Source organism: Vitis vinifera, chromosome 13 (genome assembly GCF_030704535.1).
Source record: "Vitis vinifera cultivar Pinot Noir 40024 chromosome 13, ASM3070453v1".
Classification (NCBI taxonomy): Eukaryota; Viridiplantae; Streptophyta; class Magnoliopsida; order Vitales; family Vitaceae; genus Vitis; species Vitis vinifera.
Genome location: NC_081817.1, coordinates 27,777,384 through 27,795,309, shown reverse-complemented (window position 1 = coordinate 27,795,309; position 17,926 = coordinate 27,777,384). Strand labels below are relative to the sequence as shown.

Below are 17,926 nucleotides of genomic sequence, written 5' to 3'. Positions count from 1 at the left end.
ATACTGTAGTTTATTGAAAAATCTGTTTAAAAAAAACAAAAACAGATTGAATAATCCAACAGAACTCTTAACAGATGCATGCATGTATATCTGTCCATGCTATAATTTTGAAACCGATCCAAAATAGTGGTGTTTCAGACTAAACCAAGCCTATATTATTCATATTGTCAAGGTAAACATTTCTACATGTCAGAAAATTTGCATGCATGAAGACCATGAGAGAGAGAATTACTGCTAATTCTGAGATGATGCGGGGCAGGTGCACAAGCTTTAAGAGGGTGTATAGGAAATTGCATGCAAACACGATGCCAAAGAAAGCTAGGATTATGGCTGAAAATTTAGCAGCCTTTAGGGACATCTGGATTGCACAACTTTTGTTTTGGGCATTGATCTTGTCAGTTAGAGCCTCCATTCTCTCTCTGTCTCTCTCATTCAACACAGAGATGCATAATTGAGATGGAATTTCTCCTTGTATCTCTCCCTCTCGCTTTGGAGATTGATTATTGTCACTGTTTATTCACTAATTGTTTTTCTTGTTTTTGTTTTCTGCTTTCTGCTACATGATTTGGGGCTTTCTTTCTTGGTTTTGACCATTGGAGGTGAATGAGTGGTGGCTATTGCTTCCTTATTTTGAGGACAGAATGGAAGTTTAGAACGAGTCATGAAATCTCCAATGGATGGGAGAAAGCAAAGAAAAAAAGTAGAAACAGAAAAGACTCAGTACTAGAAAACTAATGTCATGGTCTATTATTAGAATCAAGACACATAATTAAAAATGATATTTGATTCCCTCGATTGATGAAATCTGGATTGGCATGACCAGTACAAGGATAAAAGATTTTCATTATCAGTTTCCCATGAAACAAACAGGGTCACTTTGAAAGGAAAGGAAAGTAGCAAGGAAAATATAAAAGGAAAGGAAAGGTTAGGTTGGATACAAGTCAACCCATAAAACTATTTCCTCTCTGTTGTTTGCAAAGGAAAATCATATTAGAAGGAATCTGAAATTCTTTTATTTGGTTTACTGGAAAATATAGAGGAAAATAGAAGATATGTAAAAACTTGTACACTTTTTTCAATTTTTTTATTCTTTATATAGAAAGGAATAAAATTGAAGAAGGATGTTAGAAATATTTTTTTGATGTTAAAATTATATTTTATTTTCCTTCACTCGTTTTTTCTTCATTTTTTTCCTCCTTATTTTCTTCTCGTCATCCTTTTCCTCAAATTTCCATGATCCAAATGGAGCCTTCTATGTCTCATTTTTATTTTGGTTTCCCGGAAGGATGAAAGATGCCTATATTTTTATAGTCTAGGATATATTTATTCTATTTTGGTGTTAATTTTTACCCTTTAATTTCTTAATATACTTCTATTTAGGGAGGTGCATATTTAATTAATATTAATCACATGTGTTTGTTTCTAAATTTAGAATGTCACTTGATTCTTTGCAATAATTTTGTTCTATCTTTATTCCTTGGAATTGGAATTTTGTCATCTTGGCCCAGAAGTTGGGCATTCAACAAATTGAAAGTTCTATCTTGTAATTTGTGATTATATTTTATAGATGGAATCATGTGTTATAGTTCATATATTTTGTTAGATAACCAATTTTTCTAAAAACTTAAGCTTGTAGGATTTGAGCACACAATGTATATCATGCACTTCAACACCCTTCCCCATGAGTGACCCCATACCCGCACCTAGAGAGACCATAGGCATACATAGACTTGCAGATAAACAAACCACAAACAGCCTCCTTTGGGCTTAATAAAGTGGGAAAATAAATTTGCGGTGAGGTTCGAACATATGACCTCCCACGGTCCCACCAAATGTGGTTTAATGTCATGTTAGACAACCAATTTTCCTAAAAGCTTAAACTTGTGGGATTTGGGCCTACAATGTATATTATGCACTCTTAACATATTTTAAATCAACATTCATTTTCATTTGATAGATCTCCAAAATTACTGTTTTTTTGGTTCTAAGGAACAAAGCTTTCCTCTTATAGAATACTCTTTAGCTGTTTTGTTCCTGGCACTTTTTCTATTTTGGCTGGTTGGAGAACTGAATGATGGAAAAATAGGTAAACTATACACATTGTTTGAAGCTTCAAAACAATGGGTCCATTTATTTTGCAGGTATTCTAGTGATTAAATCTTTATATGCATCCTCATATTTTTGTCTTATTCTTATTCTTTGTCCACACATTTATTTGTATAAGTACCTACTAGAATTTATTTGGTTTCTGTAGATATACCTCCTTACTCGTTAGCACTTGGTTGAAATTGTTGCATGACAGTTATTGCCATTGATGGTTGATATTCTTCAACTTCCCATGCCTAAGTATTAAATTTTAAAAGATCCTTTGTGGTCTGTTGCTGTTTTTTGTGTAATGAAAGTTGAAGGAGACCCATTCATGAATCGGCTTCCTCTGCATGTTCTCTGATGACACATTTTAGCTCCTTTGAACACTGGCATGCATGCTATAACATTTATGAATTCTTTAAAACCTGGGGTAGTGATCAACTTTACATGATCTGTCCTGAAGTTAATTTTTGCAAGTTACTTATGTCAAATGATTCAAGCGGAAACAAAGAGAACTCTGGATCTCCTCTGTTGTAGACGCCTAGTGTCACATGCACATTGATTGAAACACCATTTCTCTCTCTCTCTGACTTCACCTTTGTCTGCCTTTCAAAACCTAGATAGTCATCATGAATCCCCTAGGACGTCAATGAATATTGTTCTTTGGATCTAATCATCTCCTAAAATTTGATTTTAGAATATCATTCTAATACAAAACAAGACAAGGTAACAGAGGATGCCCTTAAAACTCAACACCCCATTTTCTTTTGTCTGTTACATATCTTTCAGGAAATCAGAAAAAGGGAACATCCTAAATAATGGCATTAATGTGAAGTCAAATTTGATATGGGAAAAAAAGAACTTGCATTGGCTCTTTAATATAACTCAGCAACTTCCTGTAGATACACATGATGACTTTTACATGGTGAGAGCATTCAGTGTTCAATTCCTTACAACATCTTTGCTCAAGATAAGCTGTGATGTGATAATAAGATATGTAGCTTCCATTAATATATCAGCAGCAGAGCAGAGAGATAAATATTAATGAAAATTAGGTAATTGACCATCTGCATGAAACTGATATAAAGAATTTGACAAGATATCTGAGAGCCCATAACAAATATCTTTTTCCTTTTATGAAGTTCTTAGTAGTTAGTTAAAAACTACAGTTTCTGTCCCACCCCAACTACCACTGCAGTGTGTTAAAAAAAAAAACAACAGGAATGAAAGGGATTATGGATATGTAACTTCAAAATAAAACTAATTGGCAAAATATATGTATATCAAGATGACAAACTAAACTAGTTAGTCCCACATCTCAGTAAGATACCATGTGAAACTGAACCTTACATTGCCAATGATTGTTTTCACATTAACATGGAAAGAACACAAATCTCATGTTCCTTGCAAGCCACGTAACAGATATGCTGAAGATGTTTGAGAAACAAGTTGACAACTAGTAGCTAGATCTGTAAATGAGTGGAAAACAATAAACTAAATATTTCTGCAACTAGGGGGAAAGCGAAGGCAGAATGATTATGGGAAATGCATATAACAATATATTATAAATTGCTTTTCACTCATTTTCAATAATTTTCTTTTATCAATGTTCACTAGTTTCTTGTGTGTTTTCCCATTCTACAGCTATTGTTTTGGCAATTTCCAAATTACCTTGCTATAATTGGATCCTGAAGTTTTTAGCTACCTTACTAACAGGGATTTACATTTACATGACTGAAAAGTCATCAGTGAGATCAGCCAATTCTCCTTTAGGACTGTGTTGTTGGGTGATCATAATGGAGGCTGAAACTACTGAATCAGATCCCAATAGAAAGTCACCAGTGGGACCTAGTTCTGGACACCGCATCCAAACATTCATCCCAGCTGTCAATATGGAATTCACACTCACCCCTTGATCAACAACGATGAGTCTATATTGTTCTTTTAATGACTTCAGAGCTGACATGGTCTCAGCTGGATTTGCAAGATACTCTTCCATATGAGCTATGTGTCCTCCTACTAGTCTCTCATAGAACTTGCAAAGAACTCATCATCAAGCTTCATCTCTTCTTGCTCAGGCAGGCTAACCTTACCGGTACTGGTGCCAAGTCTTGTCAATTTGGTTTTGGCATTAGTATCCTATAGGAATCTAATAACTGCGAGTTTCACTCCAGGATGTTGGGCCACGTGGCTGGCATAGGCTAGTGCTTCCCTATCATCTTTGCCACTGATGAAAAATAACTGCCACATTTAGAATATGGATGATCTCACTATTTTGGTGGTCAATCCAAGACCCCAATCAACCAGTATCCTAATGAAGCATGGGGCACACTGAAGCACCTTTTAGAAGACAAAATGATCATCATGGCAAACTAGGAATTCAATACTGCTTTGGATGTATCAGACAGTGCCTCAGTGGAAGCATTGAGTAGAATTTTGGAGTCTTTCCCAAACTTCTGTGATACATACATGTGTGTCCATACCTTTCTGTTCACATATCAGATTATGGAGTGGGCTTCAATCATTTTCCATCTGCAACCTGGTACTAATGGAATGGCAGTACAACAAGGGAAACAAGCAAGTCTCTGCAAACCTGCAAATATCCTAGTGCATAGGACTGAATGCTGAGAGTGCAAGCATTCACTGAATGGTAGTACAACTTTTACTGTTCTCCTTTTCATAAGTTTTGATTGCTGTAGTGATTTGATCTCCCATCTCTACCACTGCCTTGTTGGTCACAATCACCATATCCCTCCTTCATTGTGTATCAGGGTGGACTCTATTTTTTCTGTGAGCTTGATCATGTCAGTCACATAAACTATGATTGCAGGATCATGTCTCCCCTGGGATATCACAATGAAGTTAATGATTGAAGGCAGGTGTTGAGGGCCTTGAACACTTGGCAACATTCAAGGCTCATTTGCAGGCTTAAGCCATTGCAGTGCCATCTGTTGATTTGGTGAGTGTTTCCTTGCACTTCCAATGATGTACCCTATTACTGATGGGGTGTAGACCACAGTGAAGAAGATTGTCAATCTAGTACTGGTTGAAGTCAATGTGATTTCATTCTGCATTTGGTTTAAGAACACAACGCGGTAAGATTATAGTGGTTTGAATGGTGAAATGGGTTTTATGCTTGCCGGTGCTGCTCAAAGATTAAAAGTACAAGCTCTACAAATGTCAGGTCTTGCTCCTCTCCTATCCTTATATATATATATACATACTCAATACATGTGCTTACTAGTCATGTTTGTGGGTTTTAGTTTCTGGAAAATTAGAATGCATTGCAAGTTCAAAAGCATTGAGCCTTCAAATTCATGGTAGAAAATTTTAGGACAACTATCAATCCTGTTATGAAAGTTCTTAGTAAAAGCCAGTCTAGTTGCCTTCAAGTTTCATGATTTGGTAGGAGTATTTGCCATTATAGTTGAGGGAAGGGAATAGATAGGCTGACCTCCAGGGCAGAAAGTGCCAAGATGCTTGACAGTGAGAAGTAAACCGAGAGCAACTAATCTGGGTGATTGAATCTTCGCATGAGCCTGATGGGTTCCAATGTCTTTTCCCAATGTTGCAATCTCAAAAATGAAGAACAATCTTGCTCATGTCCCATGGCTGCCAGGATGGAACTTCTAAAAATTGACCCCAAGCCCACCCAAATAGGAAAAAAATGGATAAAAGATGCTGTTGAAGAATTAGTTAACCTTTCTGATCATCATCTTTGACAGCTTGCCCTCTCTAGGCAAGGCAATTCCTGCCATGAACGCACTCATCATGGGGCTGTTCCCTGCAATAGGCTAGCAGCTGCAGCTTATGACCAAAAAAGCAACCAAGACCACCATGTGGGAGCCTTTCATAGGTTTTCCTTCTCGGTTTTCATGGTTGACCCAGCTCTCGGCGGTTGTTTGCATTATCAAGGAAGCAGTCAAGAGTTAGATTCCCTTAGAATCCTGGATGCTGAGATTTTAGTTAGGCTAAAATATAACAAAACCAATGGAGATGAGAAGAGACAATACCAAATCAAAGTGTATTCTAGCTGCAACTACTAGTCATCCAATGTGTGATTTGCTTATCTTGAGGTCAGTGATTTGGTGCACTAGCAGAGGAGAGGCAGTGCCTGTGAGGGAGAAGGTGAATCCATGGCTGCAAACCTCCAAGTAATGGAAAAATGGAGTCAGAAGACAAGCTAGCAAGAACGTTGAGAGCATCCCAGATTAGGTAACTATAGCTTCCCTAGTTGGCCACTGGAATAGCACACAGGTATCTGTTTCTAGATCTAATGCAAACATATGGCAAATCATACTGAATTCAATGATATAATCCAATCTTTGAAGTATGTTTGCACGGGTACCTGTATGGGGAAACATTATGTTGCCAGTAATTATCCCTACCTGCAAAAAACTGGATCACAATGAGAACTTTCCCACAATAGGATAACAATGTGTGCAATGCGTTCATATAGAAGAACTCTTTAATGGAGTTTTATGTGAAGAGGCCAGCAGAACAGTATATAGAATGCATCGAGGAGATGTATCAATGGTGTTGTTTGCTAGTCAATTGTTAACGCAGTTGGGAAAGAGGATTAAGTATCGAAATACAGGTAGTTTTGCATATCTACAGATAATGCCAGTGCAATAGAATATCCATGTGTTACTTGGAATAACTAATAAGCCTATTGTCCACCTTTAGACCTGTGTATCTTCACCATAGAGCTCAAACACATAGCAGAGGAAGAGAACTGGTAAGTCAAGAAACTGTAGTTAAGAAAAGAGGATGAAAGCAGCTGCTTTATATATATGCTTAAGAAACTGTGGATCATGAAACAACTCCCACAAAACAAATCACAAACGACAATATCCTTGAGTCTTTTCTTGAAGCTCTTCACATACTAGTACCTGTAGAGGCAATAAGTTTGGGGGAGTGGGATGAAGTATGGGGGATAATCGGGCAATAGTGATGGCCTTCCTCTTCTGGGGTCCCTAATGCTAATTTAATTCCATTACCGTAATATTGTTTACCCAGGGATTGTCATGAAATATGCTTCTTTCTTTGTTTTGGAGTTACAATGAAGTGTTATACCTTTTTCGATAGGCAAACAAGAATATATAAAAGATGTCAATCAAAGAGCCAGGGGGTACCCCAAGTGTTATGTCAATCAAGACGCTATAGCACTTTTTTGAAGTTATATTGTTGATTATGAAGTGTGATTCTTCTTTGTTATGGAGTTTGTTGAGTAAAAACTTTTCCTAGAGTTTGAGTTGTTAGGATTTGAGTCCATAATATATATTATGCTCCAACACATCCTGATATGACACCTACCCTAAAGTATATCAATCCCCACATGTATGGGGCTCCATATGATAATCAAAACTCTGCTACCATATTAAGAGTGCGTTTGTGAGTGATTTTAGAAAGCGTTTCTAACATTTTTAACACTTAATGATAAATTTTTTCAAGTATTATAAATATTAAAAACGCTTTCTAGAATCACTATCAAACGGGTTTTAAGTTACTTACATCCCTAAGGGTACATTTGGTTTTTAGAAAATTTGAGGGAAAATGTGACGAAAAGAAAATAGTGAGGAAAAGTAAAGGAAAATGAAAAATAGATTTAAAGCTAATAAATTATTTTTATATGTTACTTCAAACTTATTTCACTTATTTTACTTCTTTCATATAAAGATTAAATAATTTGAAAATGTATAAGTTTCTAATTCATTTTAATTATATTTTATTTTCTTTCATGTTTTGCATATCAATACCAAACATGATAAAATAATCTTCCTTGATATTTTTTTTTCCTTTCTTTAGTACTTTCCCGAAACCTAACATAGTGTAAAAGTTTAAGTTACTAAAATTTTAACCCACGATCTATATCATGCTCTATTAGAATTACGATGAAGCTTTCTATGATGTATATCATGCTCTATTATAGTCATGATGAAGTGACAAAGTGCAATACCGCTAAATTCTGTTATATGGTTGCTTGTTGTCTCCTGACTGGCATGCTTCAAATGCATCAGCTCTGCAGAGCCATAATGGACCTACATAATGCAGCTTTTGGAGTATACAATTGCAGAAGTTTGCAACTACTTCAAAGGGTCTCAACAATTGCAGAAAGGGGGTTGTCCTTAGATTTATTGATGAAGTTCTTTTGCATACCCACAACTTGAAATTGAATTTCTAAGATATCATTAGTAGAGACCAAAATGTTTAAGAACATGGGTCTACATTGATTGAAAATGGGATACATTGAGAGATACATTGTCCTATTCTGGTATGGAAAATGGGAAAATGGGAAAATTTGCTTGTTGGGAAACAGAGTAACTTACAAGGGTTTCTGCAACAATCCTTGGCTGTTGAAAAGCCCTTAGAAGGGCATGAGCCCATCACTAAATGTCTACATGGCTCTAGCTTTGTGGGCAATCAAGTCTTTGAGACTAACATTTGCATTGTCCATTCTTCTTCTTCATTTTCTCTCTTTTTCTCTCCTTTTCTTTCTCTTTCTCAGCCCAAGATGAAATTTTTGGTGATCATGGACATCTCCATTTTTGTTCTTCTTTGAAAATTCATTAATTTTGGGTTGTTTTGTTTTGATTTTTTTTTTTTTTTTCGGCCAGGGTTGAACAAGTGGTTGCAATTGGTCCCTTGTTTGAAGGAGAAGGTGAAGGACTGAATGCTGGTGGATCAGCCATGTAGAAGTTTGTGTGGAAAATGTTAAATTGTCACCTATTTTTCTATCATTTTAATTTATTTTGATATTGTATCAACCCTATTATGGATTGAAATATTGTCACATTAAATATCATAATATACAATATATAAGGTTCTTGGAAAAAAAAAAAAAAAAAGAATGATTTTCTTGTGTTTGGTTTATCATAGAAATTTTAAATCTATTTTTTTATTCCATTTTTTTCTTTTATTTTTCCTTCTTATTTTCTTTGCTTCAAATTTTCCTTTAATTTTTTCAAGGAATAAATATAGGTTGAAAATAAAATATTCAATAAAAAAAATATAACAAGACAACTTTTATTTTTATCTTTTCTTTTAACTTTATACTACAATTACTTAAAATTATTAAACCATAACCCCACCATTTTTTCCTCCTAAAATCTTTGTACACTTTTGGAATTGTTTGATAAACCAATTTAATAATTTAAAGTGATTTAATAACTTAATTTAAGTCATTAAATTAATTAAATATGTTCGATAAAATAACTTAATAATATAATTAAAAGTAAAAAACAAAGGTAAATAATAAGTACAAATAATTAACTCATTTTTAAATCCATATCTTTATTTTACCTTTTTACATTTTTATCCCTATTTGTCTTCATTATCTCCATAATATCCTGTACTACTTCATGACCTTTGTTATTTGATCTCATTTGTCTTAATTATAATTTACAAAGATAAATATATTAATTTAATGATTTAAAATAAGTTTTAAGTTAATTTTATTAAACAATTTAAATACTTAAAGTAAGAATTAAGTAATAAGTTTTAAGTTTATAACTTAAGTAGAATTTAACTTAAAATTAACTTAAATCATTAAATAATAAGTATTAAATTTTATCGTACACCTCTTAATATTTACAAAAATTTTATCAAACTAATTTACAATATGGAAGTCACCTATCACCCCACCATTAGAGTATGTTTGTGGATGATGTTATAAGGTATTTCTAATATTTCTAATTCTTGAATGATAAAAATTTTCAAATATTAGAAATATTAAAAGCGTTTTTTAAAATTATTGTCAAATGATCTCTTAATTTGTGAATACAATTAATGGCCAATGCCTTTAGCACCAGTTTTTTTTTTTTTTTTTTTAAACTTTCGCACAACAATTTTTTGAATGACATAAATATCATTTATTATGAGTACTAATATGGCCATGGAATTGATTTGTTGTATTACTTCTTGGACATATTTAATAGTAATTATGTAATTATTAAATTAACTTTTAATAAGATTGATTTGGTAATACCCATAATTTTTAAGGAAATGAATTGAAAAAAATCGTTTTTTTTTTCAATATTGAGAATATACTAATTTTTAATATTTAAAAGAAAAATCAAATTTAGTGGATCAAATTTTTTAATGTACATTTGTAATTTTATTTTCTTGTCCATATACATTTATTTTTTTCTCACGCCCATAAAATGTACAAATAATTTTAATTTTGCAAAATTTTATAATTAATAATATTTTCCAAAAAAGGAAATGGTCGAGTTGGAAGTTTAATGATATAATCTTATGATAAATGATGAATCATATATTTCCTAAAAGTATATATATATACATTCAAAGAATCAAAATTATGAAAAGGGTGAAAAGGTAATTTCATCATGGCCCCACAAAGCCAAATATAGCCGTTTGAAATTACAAAAAATCGCCCACCAATAATCTCAAAATTTGTTATAAAAGGGCAGGAGAGAAGAAGAATAAAAAAAGGAAAAAGAAAAAAAAAAGAAAAAAAAAAACCATTTCACATTTTATTCTTCTTCATCTTCCTCCTTTCCGGTGGAGGTCGTCGGAGATCCGGTGATCTCGCTGCTCACCTCCTCAACCGATCTCCACCCTCCGATCACGCCCCCACCGATCACAATTTCTTCAAGAATCACCCGCATTGTCTGAATTTTCACAAATAAAATTGTAGTTAAATTTTTTTTTCAACCTTTTGTATCGTGTGGAGGAGTTGATTTGTGAATTTTGGGATCTAAAAATGGGCATAATTTCTCGGAAAGTGATGCCGGTGTGCGGCAGCCTCTGTTTCTTTTGCCCTTCCATGAGGTCAAGGTCGAGGCAGCCTGTCAAGCGCTACAAGAAGTTGCTGGCCGAGATTTTTCCTCGATCTCGAGTTTGTTTTATCCATCATTTGTTTGTTTATTTGGTTTAATTGCGGTTAATTAGATTTTACGAATCCTTATATTGAAATTAATGCGTCAATGATGGTCGTTGGAGCTAATTGAAAATGTTTGCTTCTTTGGTTTGATTTGAAATTGGGGATTTAATGTTCGTTTCAAATTGGAATACATGTTTTGTTGAATTTGGAGTAAATGTAGAGTGGTAGAATGATGGTTTGTTGTAATTAACAAGAGAATGATGATGAAAATGTATTGGCATATTAGTTAGATGAAACGGATTTTGAAGGGATAATTTGATTTTTAAAACTAATTGAAATGGTTGTTTCTTTGGGTTTGTTTGAATTTGAAGGGTAATGATGATTTTTGGCTGTAATTGAAAGGGAAAAAGTGCTTTGTCGTTACTGTTTGTTGGAATTTGAATATGTTTTTTTGTTGTTTAAAGGATTAAAAATGTTTGTTTCTTTGGTTTGATTTAGAATTGAAGGCTTGGCATAATTTGGAATGGGGCATTATTTGTTTTTATCAAATTTTGGTGTGTGTCTACAGTAATAAGAAAAATGGGTTCTTAAATTAACAAGAGAATGATGATCAAACTTCTCATTATACTTTCCGATAATTTTGTTCTATCTTTGCTCCTTGGAAATAGATTTTTGTCATTCTTGCCCAGAAGCTCGGCTTTTAGCCAATTGAGATTTGTGGTTTGTAATTTATTTATTTATTTCATGTATAGCAATAGCTCCATGCTTTATAGTTTCTACATTTGAAATCAAGATTCAATTTCAGTTTTCTAAGAGATTCCAAAAATAATATTTTTGTCTTTTGTTCTATGGAACGAAAGTTTATTTTTTATATAACATATTTAGTTGTTTTATTCCTGACACTTTTTTCTATTTTGGCAGGAAGAAGAGCCAAACGATAGAAAAATAGGTAAACTCTGTGAATATGCTTCGAGAAATCCTCTCCGTATCCCAAAGGTACATTAATCAATCATTTCTGTGTCTTAAGCTTCAAAACAATGTCTCCATTTTATTTTGCTGGCATTCCAGTGATTAATCTTTATATGTGGTCTTATATTTATGGCTCATTCTTGTTTATGCATTTGTTTGTATAAGTAACCAGTACAATTTATTTGGTTTCTGTAGATATACCTTCTTGCTAGTTAGCACTTGGTTAAAATTGTTGCATGACAATTATTTCTCCTGATACTTCCAAAATCAGAAAGTTAATATTTTTCAATTTCCCATTCTAATTAATAAACTTCAAAAGTTGAGGGAGATGCATTAATTTTATCTTAAATAACTTGGTTACCTCTTTATGTTCTTTAATGACACATTTTAGTTCCTTCTAACATTGGCATGCATGTTAATGTGTATGAATTCTTTAAATCCTTATTTGGGCTAGTGATCATCTTTACATGATCACCAATGTGAAATGATTCGACTAGGAATAAAAATGAATTCTGGAGCTCCTCCTGTGTTAATAGATGCATAGTGCCAAGTACACATTGGTTGAAACACCACCATCTATGTCTTTCTTTCTTTGACCAACATCTATACCAATGTGCCAAATACACATTGATTGATGTGGAGGAGTCTGTCTGCCTTTGAAAATCTAGAAAGTTATGAACCCCCTAGAACATCCATGAGGCAAAATTAGAATAAAAATTATTCATATTCAAATTTAACTTAAGACATTTGATATTTGAGATGGATTTTCTTGATCATGCTTAAGAATTATTTTCAAGAATTAGTTTGTCATCCTGATATTTCTTTTGCCAATTAGTTTTGTTTTGAAATTATAAATCCATAATCCATTTCGTTCCTGTTGCTTTTTATCTGCACGCCCCAGTGGCAGTTGAAGATAGGATGCAAACTACATTTTTTTTAACTAAAAACTTCAAAAAAAGAAAAAAAAAGAAAAAAGAAAAGAAAAATATTGCTGTGGGCTATCAGATATCTATGCAAATTCTTTGTATGGAGTGGATGGTGCCTAAAAGAGGGAAGATTTGAAAGACATTGTGTAGGAAACTGATAATGTTTTAGATTTGTTCAATATCAGTCTTTTGCTGATGGCCAATTACCTAGTTTCATTCTTATAAATCATCATTGCTGTTTCATAGTAAAGAAACTATATCATTTCCTTTTTTTTTTTTTTTTCTGAAACTATATTTTATTTTTAATGTTTATCTCTCTGCTTTGTTGCTGATTTATTAATGGAAGGTACATATCTTGTTATCAGATCACAACTTATCTTGAGCAAAGATGTTACAAGGAATTGAGAACTGAACGCTTTCATCATGTAAAAGTTGTCATGTGTATCTACAGGAAGTTATTGATTTCTTGTAAGGAGCAAATGTGAGTTCTTTTTTCTATTTATTGAATTTGACTTCACGTTAATGCCATTATTTAGGGTGTTTTATTTTTCTGATTTCCTGAAATATATGCAAGAAAGAAAAGAAAATGGGATGCTGTTTCAAGGACATCTGTGTCCTTATCTTTTTCTTTTTTGCCTTTGTGTTGTATTCTAAAATTAAATTTTAGGGATAAAAATGACAAGAACTCTTTACTAAAACTCCCAAAGGAAAAATCCTATGATGATTTATTATACTTGGGCTTTTATCTCTTGGAACTAAGTAGAATTTTTTTGGTTTCTATCCATATTATGATTGGTTCCAACACCAATTTTTAGCTTAGTAGCGCTTCACAAATAAGAAAACATGCTGATGAGGATGGGCATTAGTATTAGCTGGAATTAAATTAGGATTAATATTTATTGGAGTAAAATTAGGAGTAGCTAAATAGGTTATAGGAGAATTATAACTAGAATCATAAAGTTATTAGAAAAGTGTCAAGAAAAACGATTGGCTAAAGATGAGACTGCAAGCCATCAATTTGGACAACTGCCTCATAGACTATGCGAAGGGTATTTGACATAACAACTGCAGGCTTAGGATGAGATGAGAGAGAGTGAGGGGTTCCGTGAGGTCGAAAGCAAGAAAGGGGAGTCTCGGGCGGAGAATCGTGGGAGGAGGAAAGGAAATAGATTTGTGGTGGAATCGAAGATGTTCGAAGTAGAAGCTGAGGAGAGAAATGGAAAGCGTCATGCTGTAATCTCGAAAAGCAAGGGTGAGTTAGTGTCTTGGGTCCGACTGGGGCCGGCGAGTGTGGGATTGTTCTTAGAAGGATTGTCTCAGTGTCTGAGGAATGGGGAAGAAGGAAGATGGGAGAAGGGCTGGAAGGAAAAAGGGAGATTTTACTCCATGGTGAGAGAGGCGAATAGGGCCGGGTGGTGCTTTATCCGTCTGGGGGTGATGGACATGGAGAAGAGGAGGTTTGGTATTTGTATACCAAGAGGGGGAAGGGAAAAGGGAGGATGGGTGCTATGATAGAGGCTTTACGGAGGGAAGGATTTTGGCTCGATGAAAAGGAAAGTGACCAAGGAGTAAGGGAGTCATGCAAGCTGTATGCGGAAGTGGTCAAGGGCTCAGAGCTCAGGGAGGAGGAAACAAAGAATAATGTGAGTAGATTGAGGCAGTGCCTGATAGGCAAATGGAGCCCTAGTTTAGCGCGAGAAGAAGACCTTGCGAGTTTGGGGTGGGCAGCGGCAAGAGCGTGGGGATTGAAAGGTAAGCTAGGTTTGGCTAGATTGGGGAAGGGCTGTGCCCTTTTGGAGTTTGAAAAAGTGGAAGAAGCCAAGAGGGTGTTAGCCTCGGGGGCGAGACTAGTGGGAGGAATCCAAATGGGATTGGAGGTGTGGAGTCCGAAATTTGGATGCGCTCCAGAGGGGGAGAACAGGAAGGAAGCTTGGGTTAGAATTGTGGGTCTACCAATCTCGCTGTGGGCGCCGTCGATTCTGAAGAGAATGGGGGACGCGTGCGGCAGTTTTTTGGACGTCGATCCTCTGACAGAGAGGAAGGAGAACCTGGAATGGGCAAGGATCAAAGTAAAGCTGTCTGAAGGGGTTTTGCCGAGTTCGATGGAGATTGGGGTGGAGGGGGAGGTGTATGTTGTGACGCTGTGGTGGGAGATCTCGCCGGAAATAAGGAAGAAAAAGGGGGATGGCCGAGATGGCTGTGGGCGACAGAGAGGGGAGGTTAGGGGTGAGGAAGAACCACGTGCGGGATTGCGTGTGGAGGAAAATCTGGGCGCTGCACCCAAGGAACAGCGCCGGTCAGAAGATGGGACGGGAGAGCAGGTGAGACAGTTTGAAAATTGGGCTCTAGTTGGGCGGGCGACCCGGCAAAGCTCCGGATTCGCAGGCGATGGGTTAAGCTCATCTGGATTGGGTTGTGACCCCGTGGGCCAAAAGTGGGACTATGGCCCAACTATGCAAGGTAGGCCTTTTAATAAGAAGGATGAATGGGCTGCAATTGGGAAAGAAAGTGAGCCAGCTGAGGGAAGGGCCTCTGAAGGGCTGGAGCTCTTGCCTCATGGGCCTGCTATAAAGGTTGGGGGTGGTCTGGGCCAAACGCAGGTCCAAAAGACTGGCACGGACTATGAAGATGGTTTGGGCCTAAAGCTGGAAGTGGAATTCATTAAGTGCCGAGAGAAGGAGGCAAATGGGATGCGGCAGCAGGCTCTCCAGTGTTCAGTGGCAGAGAGGGCGATCATGGATGAAGCCTTAAGGTATGGTTCTAACCTAAGGGCTGTGGATTCCTCTTCTTCTTCTTCTAATTTTTTTGGTCGGACTCCGGAGAGGGAGTCTTGCGACCACTCTGGGGAAACAAGGGCGGGCCTCCAGAAGGAAAGCAAGATGGAGCTCACAACCTTAGGGGGGCCTTCAGCGAGTAGAGAGGGCTGCTGGGACCTGATTGAGATCAACTGTGATGCTCTAGAAGTCCAAAACCCAGAATGCACTCCAGTTATGATGGGGTCTTAGGCTCAAAGGAGCGAGAAGGAGACTAAATGGGAGGATAGCAGCTTGGCTAAATTTAGCAAGCTTCTGGGATTTTCAGTAGAAGGCCTGGAGAGAGAAATATTGGATTTCTTGTCCAAAATCAGAAAAAGACGGGAGAGGATCCATAGCAAAGGATTACTGGAAAAATCAAAATTTGAGAGGGAGCTCAAAAGGTTAGAATGCTCAATCAAATACAAGGGGAGTGACAAGAAGAATAGTCACCTAAAAAGTAGAGGGGGCCAACTCTGTTTGTTTAATGAATCTTAAGATGTTGAGCTGGAATGTGAGGGGGGCAAATGATGTTAATAAAAGAAGAATTATTAAGTCTGTGGTTAGAAAACAGAAGGTCGACTTATTCTGTATCCAAGAGACAAAAATACAGTTAATGACGGATGGGATGGTGAAAAGCTTAGGGGTGGGGAGATTTTTAGACTGGAGAACTATTGAAGCAGTTGGGGCAGCGGGAGGGGTGCTAATTTGTTGGGACAAGAGGTTTTTGGATCTGTTGGAGTGGGAGAAGGGTCAATTCTCAATTTCCTGTAAATTTAGAACTGTGGAAAATGGGGCAATATGGGTGTTCACAGGTGTTTATGGCCCCTTCACCAAAGAGGATAGGGAGTGCCTTTGGGAGGAATTTGGAGCGATAAGAGGGCTTTGGGGAGAACCCTGATGTGTAAGGGGAGATTTTAATGTGATTCTCTCTCAAGGGGAAAGAAGTAGGCAAGGGGGGATTTCACCTGCTATGAGGAGGTTTGCTCAGGTTATGGATGACCTTGAGCTTATTGATCTTCCTCTTCAAGGTGGATCTTTTACGTGGAGTGGGGGGCTTCAAAATCAAGTCTGGGCCAGGCTGGACAGGTTTATGGTTTCACCCAGCTGGCTTGATCAGTTTAGGAATGTGACCCAGAAGAGACTATCGCGGCCTATATCGGATCACTTTCCAATTATAATTGAGGGGGGTGGTATAAAAAGAGGTCCATCACCATTCAGGTTCGAGAATATGTGGCTGAAAGTGGAAGGGTTCAAAGACCTTTTGCGGAGTTGGTGGCAGGGGATGTCAGTGAGTGGAAGGGCTAGCTATAGGCTGGCTACAAAACTAAAGGTGATTAAGCAGAAACTAAAGGTCTGGAACAGAGAGGTGTTTGGGAACCTGGAGAGCAATAAGATGGCTGCGCTGCAGCAAGTGGACTATTGGGACCAAGTGGAAAGTGAGAGGGGCCTGATAGAGGAGGAACTGTCAAGGAAAAAAGAAGTAAAAGACGATTACGCGAAATGGGTTAAGTTGGAGGAGATACACTGGAGACAGCTCTCAAGGGAGCTGTGGCTAAGAGAAGGGGATAGGAATACGGGGTACTTTCACCGAATGGCAAACGCACACTGAAGAAGGCAGACGATGGAAAAAATAAAAATAAATGGGGTATGACTTTCAGAGGAGCAAGCTGTGAGGAATGGAATAGTAGATGCTTTTCAACGGTTGTTAACGGAAGACTCGGAGTGGAAGGCAGAGATAGGGGGGTTAGACTTGAATCAGATTAGCCAACAAGAGGTGGACACCTTGGAGCTCCCCTTCACGGAAGAGGAGGTCCATTCGGCACTTATGGGCATGAATGGGGAGAAGGCTCCTGGGCCGGATGGCTTCACGGGGGCCTTTTGGCAATTCTGCTGGGAGTTTGTAAAGGAGGAGGTTTTGGAGATGTTCAAGGATTTCCATGAGCAAAAGGCTTTTCTCAAGAGCCTCAATACCACGTTTCTTGTCCTTATCCCAAAAAAAGGAGGAGCGGAGGAGCTGGGGGATTTCAGGCCGATCAGCCTAGTGGGCGGGCTGTATAAACTCTTGGCTAAGGTGCTGGCCAATAGGATTAAAAACGTGGTTAGTAAAGTGGTCTCTTCAGACCAGAACGCTTTTGTCATGGATAGGCAGATTTTGGATGCGTCTCTAATAGCAAACGAGGTGATTGACTCATGGAAGAAAAGAGGTGAAAAGGGCCTGATCTGCAAGTTAGATATTGAAAAGGCGTATGACAGTGTGAATTGGCAGTTTCTGATGAGGGTTATGCAAAAAATGGGTTTTGGGG

At 36.9% G+C, this 17,926-nt stretch overlaps 1 protein-coding gene across 2 annotated transcripts in view; it reads left to right on the top strand.

Annotated features, from left to right (window-relative positions):
• The first annotated feature begins 10,527 nt into the window (after positions 1-10,527).
• Positions 10,528-17,926, top strand: part of LOC100265428 (protein SEMI-ROLLED LEAF 2) — a 36,157-nt gene continuing 28,758 nt past the window's right edge. Inside the window, exons 1-3 of one of the 2 annotated variants that reach the window (XM_002277673.5) lie at positions 10,528-10,948; positions 11,855-11,929; positions 13,194-13,309. In XM_002277673.5, the coding sequence (XP_002277709.2) occupies positions 10,814-10,948; positions 11,855-11,929; positions 13,194-13,309 (326 nt within the window). In that variant the 5' untranslated portion in view covers positions 10,528-10,813. The remainder of the gene's footprint in view (positions 10,949-11,854; positions 11,930-13,193; positions 13,310-17,926) is intronic. The other variant, XM_059741407.1, reaches the window with a different exon arrangement.